This window comes from Hyaena hyaena, unplaced genomic scaffold (genome assembly GCF_003009895.1).
Source record: "Hyaena hyaena isolate Hyena2069 unplaced genomic scaffold, ASM300989v1 scaffold_96, whole genome shotgun sequence".
Classification (NCBI taxonomy): domain Eukaryota; kingdom Metazoa; phylum Chordata; class Mammalia; order Carnivora; family Hyaenidae; genus Hyaena; species Hyaena hyaena.
In genome coordinates, this window is record NW_024080729.1 from 1,734,596 (window position 1) to 1,748,306 (window position 13,711).

At 54.4% G+C, this 13,711-nt stretch overlaps 1 protein-coding gene across 1 annotated transcript in view; it reads left to right on the forward strand.

Annotated features, from left to right (window-relative positions):
- The first annotated feature begins 323 nt into the window (after nucleotides 1-323).
- MDGA1 (MAM domain containing glycosylphosphatidylinositol anchor 1) overlaps nucleotides 324-13,711 on the forward strand; it is a 56,424-nt gene continuing 43,036 nt past the window's right edge. The window contains exon 1 of the mRNA XM_039235253.1: nucleotides 324-395. Coding sequence (XP_039091184.1) covers nucleotides 329-395 — 67 coding nt within the window. The 5' untranslated portion in view covers nucleotides 324-328. The remainder of the gene's footprint in view (nucleotides 396-13,711) is intronic.

Below are 13,711 nucleotides of genomic sequence, written 5' to 3' on the forward strand. Positions count from 1 at the left end.
GAACAGACAGACCTGGGGACCCGAGGCGGATCAGCGGCCGGGCTCCTCGGGCCGGGGCGCTGGCTGCTGCGCCGGGCGCGCCAAGGCACCCGGGGCCGGGCCAGCGCCCCCTGCGTCCCCACGCGGGCAGCGGCCCCGCCGGAGGAGAAACCCGGGTCGCCGCCGCAGCCACCGCCGCCTCCTCAGTTTCCTGGTCTCCGTCGCCGCCCCCTCCGTCGCCTCTTGGGGAAAGGGGGGACGCAGGGGGCTTCGCGGGGCCCCGGCGGATGCGCCCCCAGCCACCTCTCGGGCTGCGCCGCCTCGCGGGGATGAAGCACGGGCCGTGAAGATGGAGGTGACCTGCCTTCTACTTCTGGCGCTGATCCCCTTCCACTGCCGGGGACAAGGAGTCTACGGTAAGAGCCCGAGTCCCGCTCCACGCTGGCTTAGCACCGCGCGGAAACTTTGCAAGAGGCGCAAAGTGCGCGCTGCCGGGGTTTGGTGGGGACCCCGGCTCCGACTCTGGAGTGGATGCCCGGGTCCCCGCCCTTTTCAGGGCGCGAGGAGATCGAGCTAGCGGTTTCAGAGCACGGAGACCGGTGGTAGGGTCTGGCGCGAAGTCGGGGATGCCAGGGGGTGGTGCCCACTTCCTCAAACCTTGCCAGGGGCAGGAGTGACTTGAAACCCTTGGGAGCACCCAGTGGGCTCGGGAGATCCCGACTGACCCCAAACCCGGGCCTGGGGCAGGGACTTGCACGGAAACCTAGTCCTACCCTGGCTCGGCCTCCGGAGTAGAAGCCGAGCGATGCACGATCCGGAGTTGCGCGCTGCTTGCGGGTGAGCTGACTGCCTGCACCGCGGTCGCTCGGCGGGCTCGCCTTCCCCGCTCTCGCCGCCGCTTCGCTTCTTTTACTCGCTTCTTGACTGCCAGAGCGGTTGCCAGCATCCCCTGGATTGGGCGCCTAAAACCCCGGCATCCGTTTTCGGATCTAGCCTGAGCCAATTCTTCCTGTACCCGGTTCCCAGCTACAAAACCCCAGCCCCACCTTCCTTCTCAGTGAGCGCGTACACGGACACATTCAGCCACCGTCCCCAGGAAACGCAAACACGGCACGCACCCATCGGGCTACGTGTTCAAACTCTGCCTCCTGCCACGCAGCTTTGCTTCTGCGTTCCTACGCCTCGCTCTCCGGCGCCAAGGGGACTCTGGCTGGTTACCCCTCTCCTGTCTCTCCTGCGGGTGTTCCGGGGAAACGTCCTGAGAGCAGGCATCATCTGCCCAGGATCACCGGGGCTCACCACTCTCAGGGACCCTCCCTCTGAGTTCTAGCAGGCTTCAATGCCCTGACCTTACAGCACAAGTCAGTCAGTCTCAGGGCCTGGTGGCCCTTACTCTTTGCCTTCTGACTGCAGGGTGGTCTGCGTAGGTCACTTTTTAATAATATATAGCTGGGTTGGGGAGGGTTCCCGTCCCTCTGTCGCGGGTGCAGGGCCTAATTGTTCATCTTTAGATCGGGGGAGAGTTTGACCTGTTCTGTTGGTGTGGAGGCAGAGGCATTGTCCTCCCAGCTGCCAGCCAGGGGTGCAGATGCTAAATGCCTTGCCTCCTGGTACCTCGCGAGAGGCAGGGGTGTCCTGAGGGGTGTCTGGGAGGTGACATGCTCCTGGCTGTACGCAGCTAGCTGGCTTGGGCTTAATTCCTTGGGGAGGCTGGCCCAGGCATCTGGCCAAACTCTGCTCTTAATTAGTTTGTGTGTCTCTTTCTGCCTGGCCCTTTACATAGGCCAGAAGAGGAAGGAAGGAGAAGAATGTAGCAGGGACCGAGAGAGGCTGGGTTGTGGGGAGGAGGCCACTGAGCTGGCCCCAGAAGTCTCCCCAGGGCAGAGGAAGACACGAGAGGTCTGGAGGGGGGGGGGGTGTCCTTTTTCTTCTTTCTCTCCAAGGTTTTCTTGTAGCTTCACTGCATCCTTAAGAGGTGGCCTAAGGATGAATGTCACTGAGGTCTTTACCTCCTCACCACACCCCAGGGTCTCTGAGAGTGACAGAGAGCCCTCACTATTCCTGGCGGTCCTCTACTCTGCCCCTCCCCCCAAGTGCCCTTGGGCAGATCTGGTGAACCTGTCTCCCCGGTCATCCCTCTCCTTCGTCACCTCTGCTTTTCCAGGCTTCTCGAGGGCTGCACAGGGTCCATGTTGGGGAAGCCCTTCTGAGCCTTGCCTGGAAACCCCAGCAATGAGGGCAGGGGTGGGGTGGGGTGGGGAATATGGGCGGTGGTGTCTGTGCACCCTGATTTCAGAGTACTGGGGAGGCCAGGATTGAGCCATTGGCTTCTCTGTCTCCCATTTTCTGTATTTTCTCCTCCGTCATGTGCCTGGAAACTTAGAGTAAATCAAGGCGAGCTGGGTGTACTGGGGCTCTTGGGGGACAGTCTTTGCATCTTCCCTTTGAGGCATTGGCTCCAGGGCAGGCTGGGGCCTCAGGGAAATTGCAGAGTGGAGCATCTTTATTGAGGTAGTTGGGGAAGAGGTTAAGATCTAGTATGAGAAGGAAGATGGCAGGAGGTTGCTGAGTTCTTTGTGATGCTAGAAGCTTTGGCCAGAAACAGCAGAAAGGGGAACTAGGTGTAGAACTGTAGTCCTTCTGCCCACGCCTCCCCCCACCACGGTTTCCCTCTCTGCCGAAAGCAGGTGAAGCAGCTTGCGAAAGAGTAAAGTGTAGGGGTGAGGGATGGCCACTTGTGTCCATCATGGTATCTTGGCATCCAGTGTGGTGGATGTGCAGGAGCTCGGCAAATGTTTGCTGTGGGAATGAAGGGCCATGGTTGGGGTTTGGGGGGAGGTTGAGCAATGCTTTTTGAAATTCTTTCTCCCCAAGAAGTCTGTCCAGGATGTTTTCCAGCAGGGTGGTTGGGGCACACTCTGAGGGGCTCTGCTTTAGGGAGAACCACAGAGTCCTAGGCTGGCAGCCATAGGGGGACCTCAGAGTGGAGGAGAGAGAAGAGGCTGAAAGCCCAGTGCTGCCTTGGCAGTGAGGAGGGAGACAGGTTTTAGTCAAGGCACAAAAGAAAACTGTGTGTCCTGGGAGGGAACCCCAGGCCCCTTCTCCTCTGGCCCAGGCCTGGCAGGTTCACATGGAGGTTGACTCGAGAGGGCAGAAGGACAGGAGGGCAAAGCCGGCACGATCTACCTTGGGCTGTCGGTCTCTGTTGAGGCTGGTAGGAGGCAAGTGTCCAGAGCCCTACATTGTGCTTCTTTCCAAGGTCCTGTTGCCGGGCTCTGAGGTCTGCTGTCTGCAGTAGGGCTGGGGAGGTGCTCTCAGTCTGGCCAGGTGGCTTCCCTCCTTTGGGGCACCGATGCTACAGCAGCCCAGCGATGGACCAGATGGTCCATTTGGAGCGGATCCCCTCTTCCCTCCCTGCCTCCCAATCTCCTGGCCCCGTTTGTTGTCCTCTGTGGTGGATCCTGCAATCTGTTTTCTGGCTGGCCAGGGGGGTGGGCTGGCCCCAGAGGACTACTTCTGGAGCAAAGGCAGTAGCCAGGTGATAGAGGAAAGGTATCCTGTGTGTGGATAGCATCAGAAAACACCCGCTCCTCCCTCCTGGCTTCCGCTCCTCTCTGCAGCCGCCGGACTCCCAGCCAGGGCAGGTCAGTGGGATTCCACTCCCTTACAAAAACACAGCAAACCTCTGGATTATTTAATATGCAGGAGTAGGAATTGACATTATCCTTAAGACAGGTTGTTTGCAACTTACTGGTGGAAGTCAAAATATTTCACCAAAGGTGTCATCAGAAACTACTATCCTATGCTAATTTTTGTGGGAACATGAAGACAGATGTTGAATAATTTGACAAGAGCAACATAGCTTACAGAATTATCACCAAGTCAGGTTTTTTTCCCTCCTCTGAGGGGTGCAGAGAAGGAATTTCAGGAAGTGTGTCTCCCAGTGCCATCTTCTGGGTGTTGATCCTGGCTGTGAGCACTCTTGGGATTTTTCACTAGAGTTTCTTCAAGTCTTGAGACGGGCTGTCCAGTTCGAAGTCTCCCCCTGGAGAAGGCATGGCATCAGAAAACGGGTCTCCTGGGGCTAACAGAAGGCTCGAGGGGTTTCTAAACGTCCTCAAGAAGGTTCCAGCCTCTGTCCTTCCTTTCCAGTTATAGAAACCGTATGAGAGAAGGAGCCTTGTGCCTGCAAGTCAAGCTGGTTTCTTTGCCTTGCCAGCATCGTCTCCCCACACCCCTGCACCTTTCCCCATTGAAGCTGATGTCGGCCCCTGGGCCAGCCTGAGAGGGCTCCCCAGGCCCAGCAGCGAGGCTGGAGAGCCCCACTTAGGGTCAAGATCTGCACGGTGTCCCGTCCTACACTGCAGGCAGGGAATGTGTGTTTCATGGGTGGATGGGGGGTTGGTTAGAGAGGATTTTATTAGCCGGGAAAGCACCCTTGAGGGAGTGTATTGGGGACATGGCAAGGGCCCACTTGTAATTGGCCAGGCTTGGCTGTGAGTTGCTGGGGCCGGGTGGCAAAGCCTCATTTAGAGCCTGGTATTAGCTCTGCTTTGCTAGAACAGGGAGGAACAGGCTGGGGGGGGGGGGGAGGGAGGAGGTTGGGGGGGTGGAGTGCTCCATAGGGAGAATGGAAGGAGCTAATCACAGCCGCCAAGGCCCGGCAAATGAATGATGCAGGAAATCAATACCTGGGGGCGGGAGTGGAAATCGGGCTGTGGTAACCTCAGCTTCTCCAGCTGCCCGGGAGGCGCGGGTGGGCCTGGGAGTAGTGAGACAGGCTGAAGTGTGAAGGACCCCTCTCTGCCATCTCCTCCTCCCTCCCCGTGACTTCTCTGCCTTTCTTCCCCCCAACTCCTACCTTCCATCTCCATGTTGGGTCAGGAGAAGGCCCCACCCCTCAAGGGCAAGGGGCCTGGGAGTTAGGGCCCCGGGCCTCTCAGTCCTGGCGGAACATTGCTCTGCCCCCTACCTGCCTCGGAAACCTGAGCCTGACCAGGCCCTAGGTGCAGGGAGTGTGTGTGGCTGCCCCGGGGGCCATACCCGAGGCTGCTGGCACTGCCGCTCCAGATGTGGCCAGCAGGGGGAGGGCTTGGCCACTACATTGCCTTTCCTGGGCTTCCTGGGCCTCAAGCCTCCGGTGGGATGAGCGTTATTCCAGTGCCTCAGCCTGGGGTCTATGGGGGTTCCCTAGGGCCTTCTGAAGCTCCAGGCCCCCTCCACCTCCTACATACCCACCCCAGTGTCCCAGGGCATTTGCCTGTGGCCAAAGGCACTCTTGCTGCACCCTTTGCCACAGGAGAGCTCTGCAGTAGGGCTCAGCTGGGTGGGATCCCGCGCAGGTGGGGCGGTGTGCAGAGCCGGGACCCTTTCCCTCGTAGAGCTGCCTCTTTGTGAACCTGGGGTGTGGCCCCTGTTCTTCATCTTCCTCCCCTTCTCAGAAGACTCTGCTTTGCAGGCACACATCTGCCCACGACAGGAACTAGGTATTAAGGGCCCCCACTGCATTTGAATGCCAATACAGGAGGCAAGAGCAGTGCTTAACACGGAAGAATCTTTTTTATTTATTTATTTTTAAATGTTTTATTCATTTCTAGGAGAGAGCGAGACAGCGTGAGCAGGGGAGGGTCAGAGAGAGAGAGGGAGATACAGACTCTGAAATAGGCTCCAGGCTCTGAGCTGCCAGTCAGCACAGAGCCCGACACGGGGCTCAAACCCACGAACTGCGAGATCATGACCTAAGCGAAAGTCGGAAGCTTAACCGACTAAGCCACCCAGGCGCCCCCGGAAGAATCTTTTTTAAACAATGGAATTGCTCCTCCCCACCTGCCCTGAGTCAGTGAGTACCACGTGCTCTTTGCAAAACAATCAGGATACAAAAAATCGTAAGGAAGAAAGTAAACCTCGCTTGACATCCCATCCAGCATTTGGTGATGCTTCTTTCAGCTATCCTTTATGCAAAGAGGAATGACTCTTTTCAGGAGAATCAACTGTTATTACAACAAACCCTCATAGGGAGTAAGTGTCACGTGCCTTACTCAGTGCTTGTATGCCTCTGGTTCCCGTAAGGTTCTGCATGTCTTGTTGTCCCCATTTAAGAGAAGAGGAGACAGAGATTCCAAGACTTTAAGTGACCTGCTCAAGGTTACACAGCTGGTAAGAAGTGGCCGTGAGACTCCATCCCCGGGGACCTTCTGATTTGGGGGTAAGAAAGATGGAGGGCTTATTGTGGCAAAGGCAGGGAGGATAAAGAACCCGGTCTGTGTGGGGAGTAATGAGTCTCTCACTTGGGCTGGAACACCGGTGGAAAAGGAATGGGCAGTTAGAGTTTGGCACAGCAAAGGAACAGTCATAACAACGGGTAAGGTTTACTGCCTGGGCTGAGATCACAAATGTGCAGTCACCACAACCCTTAGACTGAGTCATCATCAGCCCATTTTACCAAGAAGGTAAACTGGGGGCTCAGAAAGATGAAGTCACCTGTCTGAGTGCTAAAGCTGGGCTCAAACCCAGATTGGATTACGGAGCCTGTGTTTGGGAATCCTGGAATCCTGGGGAGGGGGAGAAGCTGTCAGGAAGGTCCTGAGAAGAGAAATGGGTTGATGTCAGCCATACATCAGGCTGCTGTGTAGCTGTGTGCTTTGAAGAGGATTTAGATGGTTAGGAGGAGGGAGACTGGTTGGGAGGTCCCGCGGTTGTCTGGGGAATTCATAGGGAGAACTCCATCCAGGGTGGTGGCTGTGAGAATGGGCAGGAGGGCATGGGTACAAGAACTACGAGGAGTAAAGACTCTGTATGGAACACGAGATATCTGGCGAGAGAAATAAGCTCCCAGAGTTTGCATTCACATTGAGGGGAGACAGATGGTAAACAATAAACAAGTATACAATGCATTCTATGGTGATGAGTTCGATGAAAACGGGGAAAGGAGCTAAAGGGACAAGGAGGGGTAGACTGTGGTTCAAGTTCACATACAGTGGCTGGGAGGCTTCCTTGTATAGGTGCCACCGGCACAGAGATCTAAAGATGCCGAGGGAGGAAACCCAGTGGATATCTGCAGGAAGTATACTCCAGGTGGGAGATTAGCCAGTGCAAAGGCCCTGAAGTAGGAGCATGCCTGGCCTGTTTAGCAACAACGAGGAGTCCAGTATGGCTGGAGCAAAGTGAGAGATGGGGAGGGGAGGAGGAGTTGGGGCTATAGAGTTAGTGGGGCCAGGCTGTTTGCAGCCTTGAAGGCGATGTAAGGTTGTTGGCTTGTATTCTGAGAGATGTGGGGAGCCACGGGAGGGTTTTGAGCAGGAGAGAGACATGAATTGACACCTTTTTAATAGAATCCCTCTAGCTGCCGTGTGGAGAATGGACTGTGGGAGGGGGCGGTTGGGCGTGGGGGAAGGGATCCAGTTAGAGATTGTTGGCAAATGCAAGAAATCAGACTGTACAATCATTAGCCTCCAAAAGTGCTTCAGGAAGAACACAGGCAAGAGCTGGGACTGAAAATGGCTCTGAGGTTTGACACACAAGGTCAGGGTCAAGGCCACCCAAGTCAGACCGGTTTAGGGCAATGGAGTGACGTTGTTACGAGCTTGGAATTTGGGGTAAGAAGCCAGGTCCAAACCCCGGCTCTGCCCTGCACCAGCCTTGAGGGCCTGAAAGGTTACATCAGCTTTCTCAAGCATGGCGTTTCTGCTTGTCAGGTGGAGAGAGTCGAACCCAGTGCATGAGTTTGTGACAAGCGTGCAGCGGGAGAGGGCCCGGGAGCCCTGAGCACTGTGCTCCGCACTCAGCAAGGCCTCCACAAGTCGCTTTATTCTAACGACAGTACCAGTGCGGTTCTGAACTCCGTGGGATTCTGGTGTGTGGTGTGTGTGGGCCATGTTGGTGGGGTGAGTGGGGTTCATGCTCAGGAGGGAGAGCATTCTGAAAGAGGCAGATTTGCACACGTGGATTTATGAGCACAGAGCAATGTGGGTTGAAATCATGAGTGGCCTAAAATTGCCGAGGGGAAGAGAGAGTGGAGTGAGGGCACTGGGCGGAGACCAGCACCTTGGGGGTGGAAGGGATGAAGAGACAGAGTAGGTGGCATCAGGAAGGAAGGGGGAGATCTAAGAGAGGACAGGGACCGGAAAGCCAGGAGAAGGGACGGGGTCTGTGGGAGGAAGGGCCATGTGAGGTGGAAGAGGAAACGGATGAAGGCCGTCTGGGGACTAGGAGGTTGGCAGAGAGGCAGCAGGGCTCCTCAAGATCCTCTGGGGATTTTGTGAAACTGCAGGTGCTGATTCAGGGGGTCTGGGGCTGGGCTGAGATTCTGCATTTCCAACAAACTCCTGGGTGTGATGCCCATGCCGCCGGTCCAGTCGCTCTTTGGAGAGCAAGGGCACACAGGACGAAGGTTGGACTCAAGCGGCAGACTTGGGCTGGAGGGCCAAGTAGGTAGCTTGCTGCCTGTGAGGGGCTGTGGCCCGGTAGCCTCACTTCCGAGCCTCAGTTTCCCTATCTGGAAGGCCGGTTTAGGCACGCTCGCCTCTTAGGATTCCCGGGAAGCCCGACAGTGATCATGCTTTGCAAGCTCTCAGGCGAACTCTGGGGACTCTGTTTCGCGAGAGCAGAGGGGGAGGCGGGCAGATGGTAGGGAGCCCCGGGTGTGGGTGGCGTGTTGCAAGCAGGAGGTGCGGGCTGCGCTTTTGAGAGACGTGGCGGGCCAGGGAGGGCCTCGACAGCATTTCCTGCTCCCCTTGCCTGGCCTTCCGCCTGTGGGAAGCCGGGGCTGCAGGGGTGGGCGATTTAGGTCAGTGGGTGGTGGCCTGGGCAGGCATGGGGGCACCGCTTGGCCAGCTTTGGAGATTCCACCCCCGGGCTCTTCTGGGTTCCTTTCCAGTCCCAGAAAGTCAGCTGAAATAGACTTTGATGATCTGGAGGGGCTGGAAGTGGTTCTCAACCCCAGGGGCGTGTCAGAACCGCCTGGAGAGCGTTTCCAAGGACAGATGCACGGCTCCACCCCCAGTCTCCTGAATCAGAAACTCTGCAGGTGGCATCAAGGCAGCTGTGGCTGTGAGAGCCCTCCATTTGATTCTTGGGCACAGCTGGTGGAGACAGTGCATCCGAAGGAGTCAGGCCTAAACAGATGTCTTCTTCCCCTGGGCTTTCTGAGGGCATTTCTGGGTTTTCTGGGTCACCGCCCAAGCTTTGTTTCAGCCAAGCTCATCTGGACCCTGGGAGTTGAAAAAAACAAAAACAAAAACCCTATGCTTATTATTCTGTAAATTATGAGCAGGGAGGCTCTAGTTTAATAGTTCTAACTGCCAAGTTCGGGTCATGATCTTTGGGAGACTGGCCCCTCCCCCTACTTCTGACAGCAGGATTTCCAGTCCCGAACCTAGAGAGCCTGGAAGAAACCACCCCAGAAATGCTGTTTTCATTGATTTTCAGTAGGTAAATTCTGTTACCATTTTGAAACGTTGCCCTTTTGTTTATTCTTTTCTCTCTTTGGTTTAGAGAAAAATGAAAATTTCAGAGCTGGACCACATCACAGCAATTCAGTATAAACCAAGCAAATATTTAATGAGTATCTATCTGCCAAGTGTCTGGAAGGGTGGTGGGTGCCGCGGCTGCAGGGGTGAAGGGCACCTACCTTCCCCCCCAAGGGAAGCTCACAGTGGAGCAGGAAAATGCAGCCTTTTCCCAAAGCCCTTGTTTTTCCAGATGGAGAAGTTTGAGTGACTTGCCCAAGGCTGTATGGTTAGCAGGTAGTGGGGTAAGGACTTGAACTCTAGCCTGCCCAGTGCCAAGTCTAGTGTCTGCCTGCTGCCCCACATGTGAGGTTCCTGAAGGAAGTATCTGGCCATGTTTTACTCCCCAGTATGTGTTGTGGAGGATGTGTTGGCTGAGGACCCTCAGTTCTGTATCAGATAGACCTCACCTTCTGTTGCTTAGAAATAAAGATTTGACTACAGAGCCTCTAACAAGTTAAAGCTGACTTTCTTAAGTGGAGAGGTAGACTATTCATGACTGCTATGGTGACTCCCTGATCAGTGGAGATCCATTCTCCTTCCATCTTACTGCTCTGCTCTTTACAATGGTGCTTCTCAAACTCTGCCGCATGTTAGAATTACCAGGTGGGGGCTTAAAAACCCTGATGCCTAGGGTCATACTTTATACCAGTTAAGTCAGAATGTCTGGGAATGAGACACACACACACACACACACACACACACACACACACACCATAAAGAACTCCAGCCTTAGAGCGGTTTGCCTCAAAGTCACCAAAGTGCTGCTGGAGCTCAGCCATCATGACACATTCCAGACAGGAGGAAAGGAGGAACCATTAAAAGGGTGGACCTGCCAGCTGAGTCAGCTTCTGTTAAAGAGCTTTTCCAGAAGCCGCCCCCCCCCCCGCCCCCCATGATTTCTGCTTGCATCCCCTTGGCTATTCTTAGCTGCACGGACACTGAGAAACGTAGTCTCTCAGATAGGCACATTGTCACCTAGGAAAATATCAGGTTATGTTAGAAAGAAGTAGACAATGGGTACCGGGTAGGTAATGAGTAGTCTTTACCACAAATCCTTACCTCAGGGCCAGTTGGCATTTCTTGAATTGAGAGAGGATTTAGGTGAATGTCAGTACTCCTCTCACCCCTCCCTGGAAGGGACTCTAGCTGCTTTGAGGATGCCCAGAGGGAACCTCAGAGAAGACTGAGAGACATAGGGAAAGAGACTTCCTTGGGGTCACCGAGACATTCATGAGGGGTCCAGCTTCTCATCTGCCAGTGCTTTTTTTTTTTTTTAAGTTTATTTATTTTGAGAGAGGGAGAGAGAATGAGGGAGAGGCAGAGAGAGAGGGAAAGAGAGAATCCCAAGCAGGCTCTGAACTGTCAGTCAGTGCAGAGCCTGACACAGAGCTTGAACTCATGCATGGTGAGATTATGCCCTGAGCCAAAATCAAGTGTCAGATGCTTGACTGACTGAGCCACCCAGGTGCCCTGTATCTTCCAGCGCTCTTCTTCCTTCCTCCCCACCCCCGGCCGGCACCATTCACGCTTGCCTGAAGTTGTTCATTTCTGCTGGTTGGTACCTCCTTCCACAAGCAGGTAGGTGTTTTCGCTCACAGCCACCAGGAGAGCTCTGTGGATTTTTAGACTAGAAACTGAAGGTCCATAACAGGGACTGGAGAGTACTGTAGAGGTGACGATCTAGCTCATCTTTCTCCCACTCAGGCCCATGCCCATCTGAGACCAGGCTACTCCATTACTGTTTGTTCAGTGTCTCTGATCCTTGTTGCTGGGAACTTCTTCTCATTGTCTGACCCTATGTCCACTTGCCTTAACATAATCTCTTATCAGAAAGACTTAGGAGCTGAGGCCTTTGAGCTGAACTTGAACATCTCTTTGGCCCTCGGACTTTCTCTGTGTGATTCTTAAGAAACTCTTAATGAAGGCACCTTTTCCCATCTCTGAGAGGGACATCGGAGGACAGAGGTAGGGACTCTGGTGGCCCCATCTACCTGTGTTTGGTTCTGGCATTTCAGTAAAATGCGGGGGGGAGCCTTGGGGGAGATCACTTTAACTTCCAGTAAAGTACATAAGCCCACATGGAAGTGGCAAGGCCTAGCTTTACTCTCCTTTCTAGAATAAGGCCGTAGAGTAGGCGGAGGGAAGGCCTTGAGATGGGGCCACAAGGTGTGGCAAGGGGTGAGCTCATCTTCCGGGCATTGGGCTTAAGTGACCCAGCAGCAGATCTTTGAGATTCAGTGCAAGAAGAAACTGAGACCAGTGAAGGTAACTGGCTTGTCAAGGTCACACAGCAATTAGGCATCAAAGCTGAAGTTAAAAGCCATGTCAAGGGACTCTATGCTGGATCTTTCTCGTTCTCCAGTATCACCTTGTAGGTTCAGGAGAAGCCAGGACACGTCTACATGCTATTTATATGTTCTTTTATGTCCATATCTTTATAATTCTCCCCCCACCCCTGTGAATGCATTTCTCATTTCCAGGCCTCATTGCATCTGGACTGCAGGATCTGGGGCTCATTCTGGGTCCAGGACTCCTGCTTAGATGTTAGAAGTCCTCAATGGAAATGTCAGGGAGCCCCCCCTTGTGGGTAGAGGAGGCAGTTGGCTTGGCAGTGTGAACTGGAGTTTGCTGCCAGTCCCCTCCAGGCCCAACATCCCTGTCCTACTGCCTAAGTCTCACCTCAGAGTTATTGACAAGTTAGCCAGCAGAAACATGGCCGCTGTTACCAGAAGGTTGCTCTGAGAATACCTGGCAGCCCTCAAGCCTTTCGCCAGTGGCCAGGTTGGTTGATCAGATGAGTTGGATCTTGAAGCGTTAGTATTCATGCAAGGAAGTTTCCAAGGAAGTCATGGGTGGAGGTAGGGAAGCATGGTAGGTTATTTGATGTTGGTGGGTGTGATTGCTGAGCAGTACGAGGGTTCTGGGTTGTGGCCATGTGAGAGATTTAATAGTGGACACCATGATGATCAGGATTGGCTTGGGCTCCCAGTCTTAGTGTGGGTTCCCCAGAAGCAGATGCTGAGATAAGGAGCCAAGTGAGGTAGTTTATTTGGCAGGTGAGCTTGGAAAACTCTGGTAGGGAAATGGAGATGTAAACCTCTGGTAGGGAGCCAAGCTAAGTGCATTGTCGTCAAGCCAGTCACCAACATGTCCCATTGTGGACCTCTGGGACACTATGTAAAACACTCTCCCACCATGGTGAAGGATCTGGGGCATGTATACACCAACTCTGTGTTGGTTGAAGGCTGCTCCTGGGGGTATTAATTTCCCGGTACTTCTAGCCCAGTACACATGCAGTGTAAGCTCTAGTGGCCAGAGATGGCCTCAGGCAGAGAGAAGCAGGTTCTGGCTGGTGTGCAATGAGGTGGTTAGGGGAAAGCATGTGGTGGGGAGGGGGGAGACACCGACAGCTTTACGACATCCTGCCTAAGCCATCAGATCTTGCTTTTTCAGATCTAGCCTGTTTTGCTGAGCTCTTTGTTCCTAGGTTTTTCTTTAGGACGCACATATAAGCCCTGACTCTGGAATGAAAACTCTCCCCTGCGGCCATCAGACCTGTGAGCTGCTCATTTACTTCCTAGGATTTTGTGGCCAGAACCCTAGCCCATCGATTTCTCCAAGACCTTCCTGATAGAGTCTAGGCTCTCGCTAAAGGATTGAAGGGGGCCTCACACTTGGGGAGGGCAGAGTTGGGGGATCACTGAGGACAAACCCAGAGTCTACAGGTCTTCTAGGCATTGCCACAAGAGGCATGATCTTTAGCTCCCCACCTGCTGAATTCAAAATTAAGAAAGAGGTGGGGACAGTCTCTGAGAAGGTCAAAGATAATGGGCTAAGAGGTCACCTTTCCCTAACTGCTCAGTGTTTAGAGGCAGAAAACCAGTAGCCAGAGGCAAAGAGTCACACCGGGCTAGTGGCATGGTTTTTGCCTGCCAGTGAATACCCTTCTCTCCTACATCTTTTCCAAGCCAGACTTGGGCTCTGATTTACTGAAGGGAGTGTGTGTGAGTGTGTGTGTGCGTGCGTGCGTGTGTGCGCACGCACGCACACACATGTGCCTGTGCATGTGTGGCTTCACGTGGGCTAGGGCAGCCAGCAGGAGCTATGAGTGGCTTTCTTGGGATCAAGCCATCTCACCTCCTTCTGGGGCATACAGAAAGCTCTCCCCTCCCGCCCCCTCAGCTCCCCCATACAGCCACGGCCCCTGACACCGCCCACTGCCG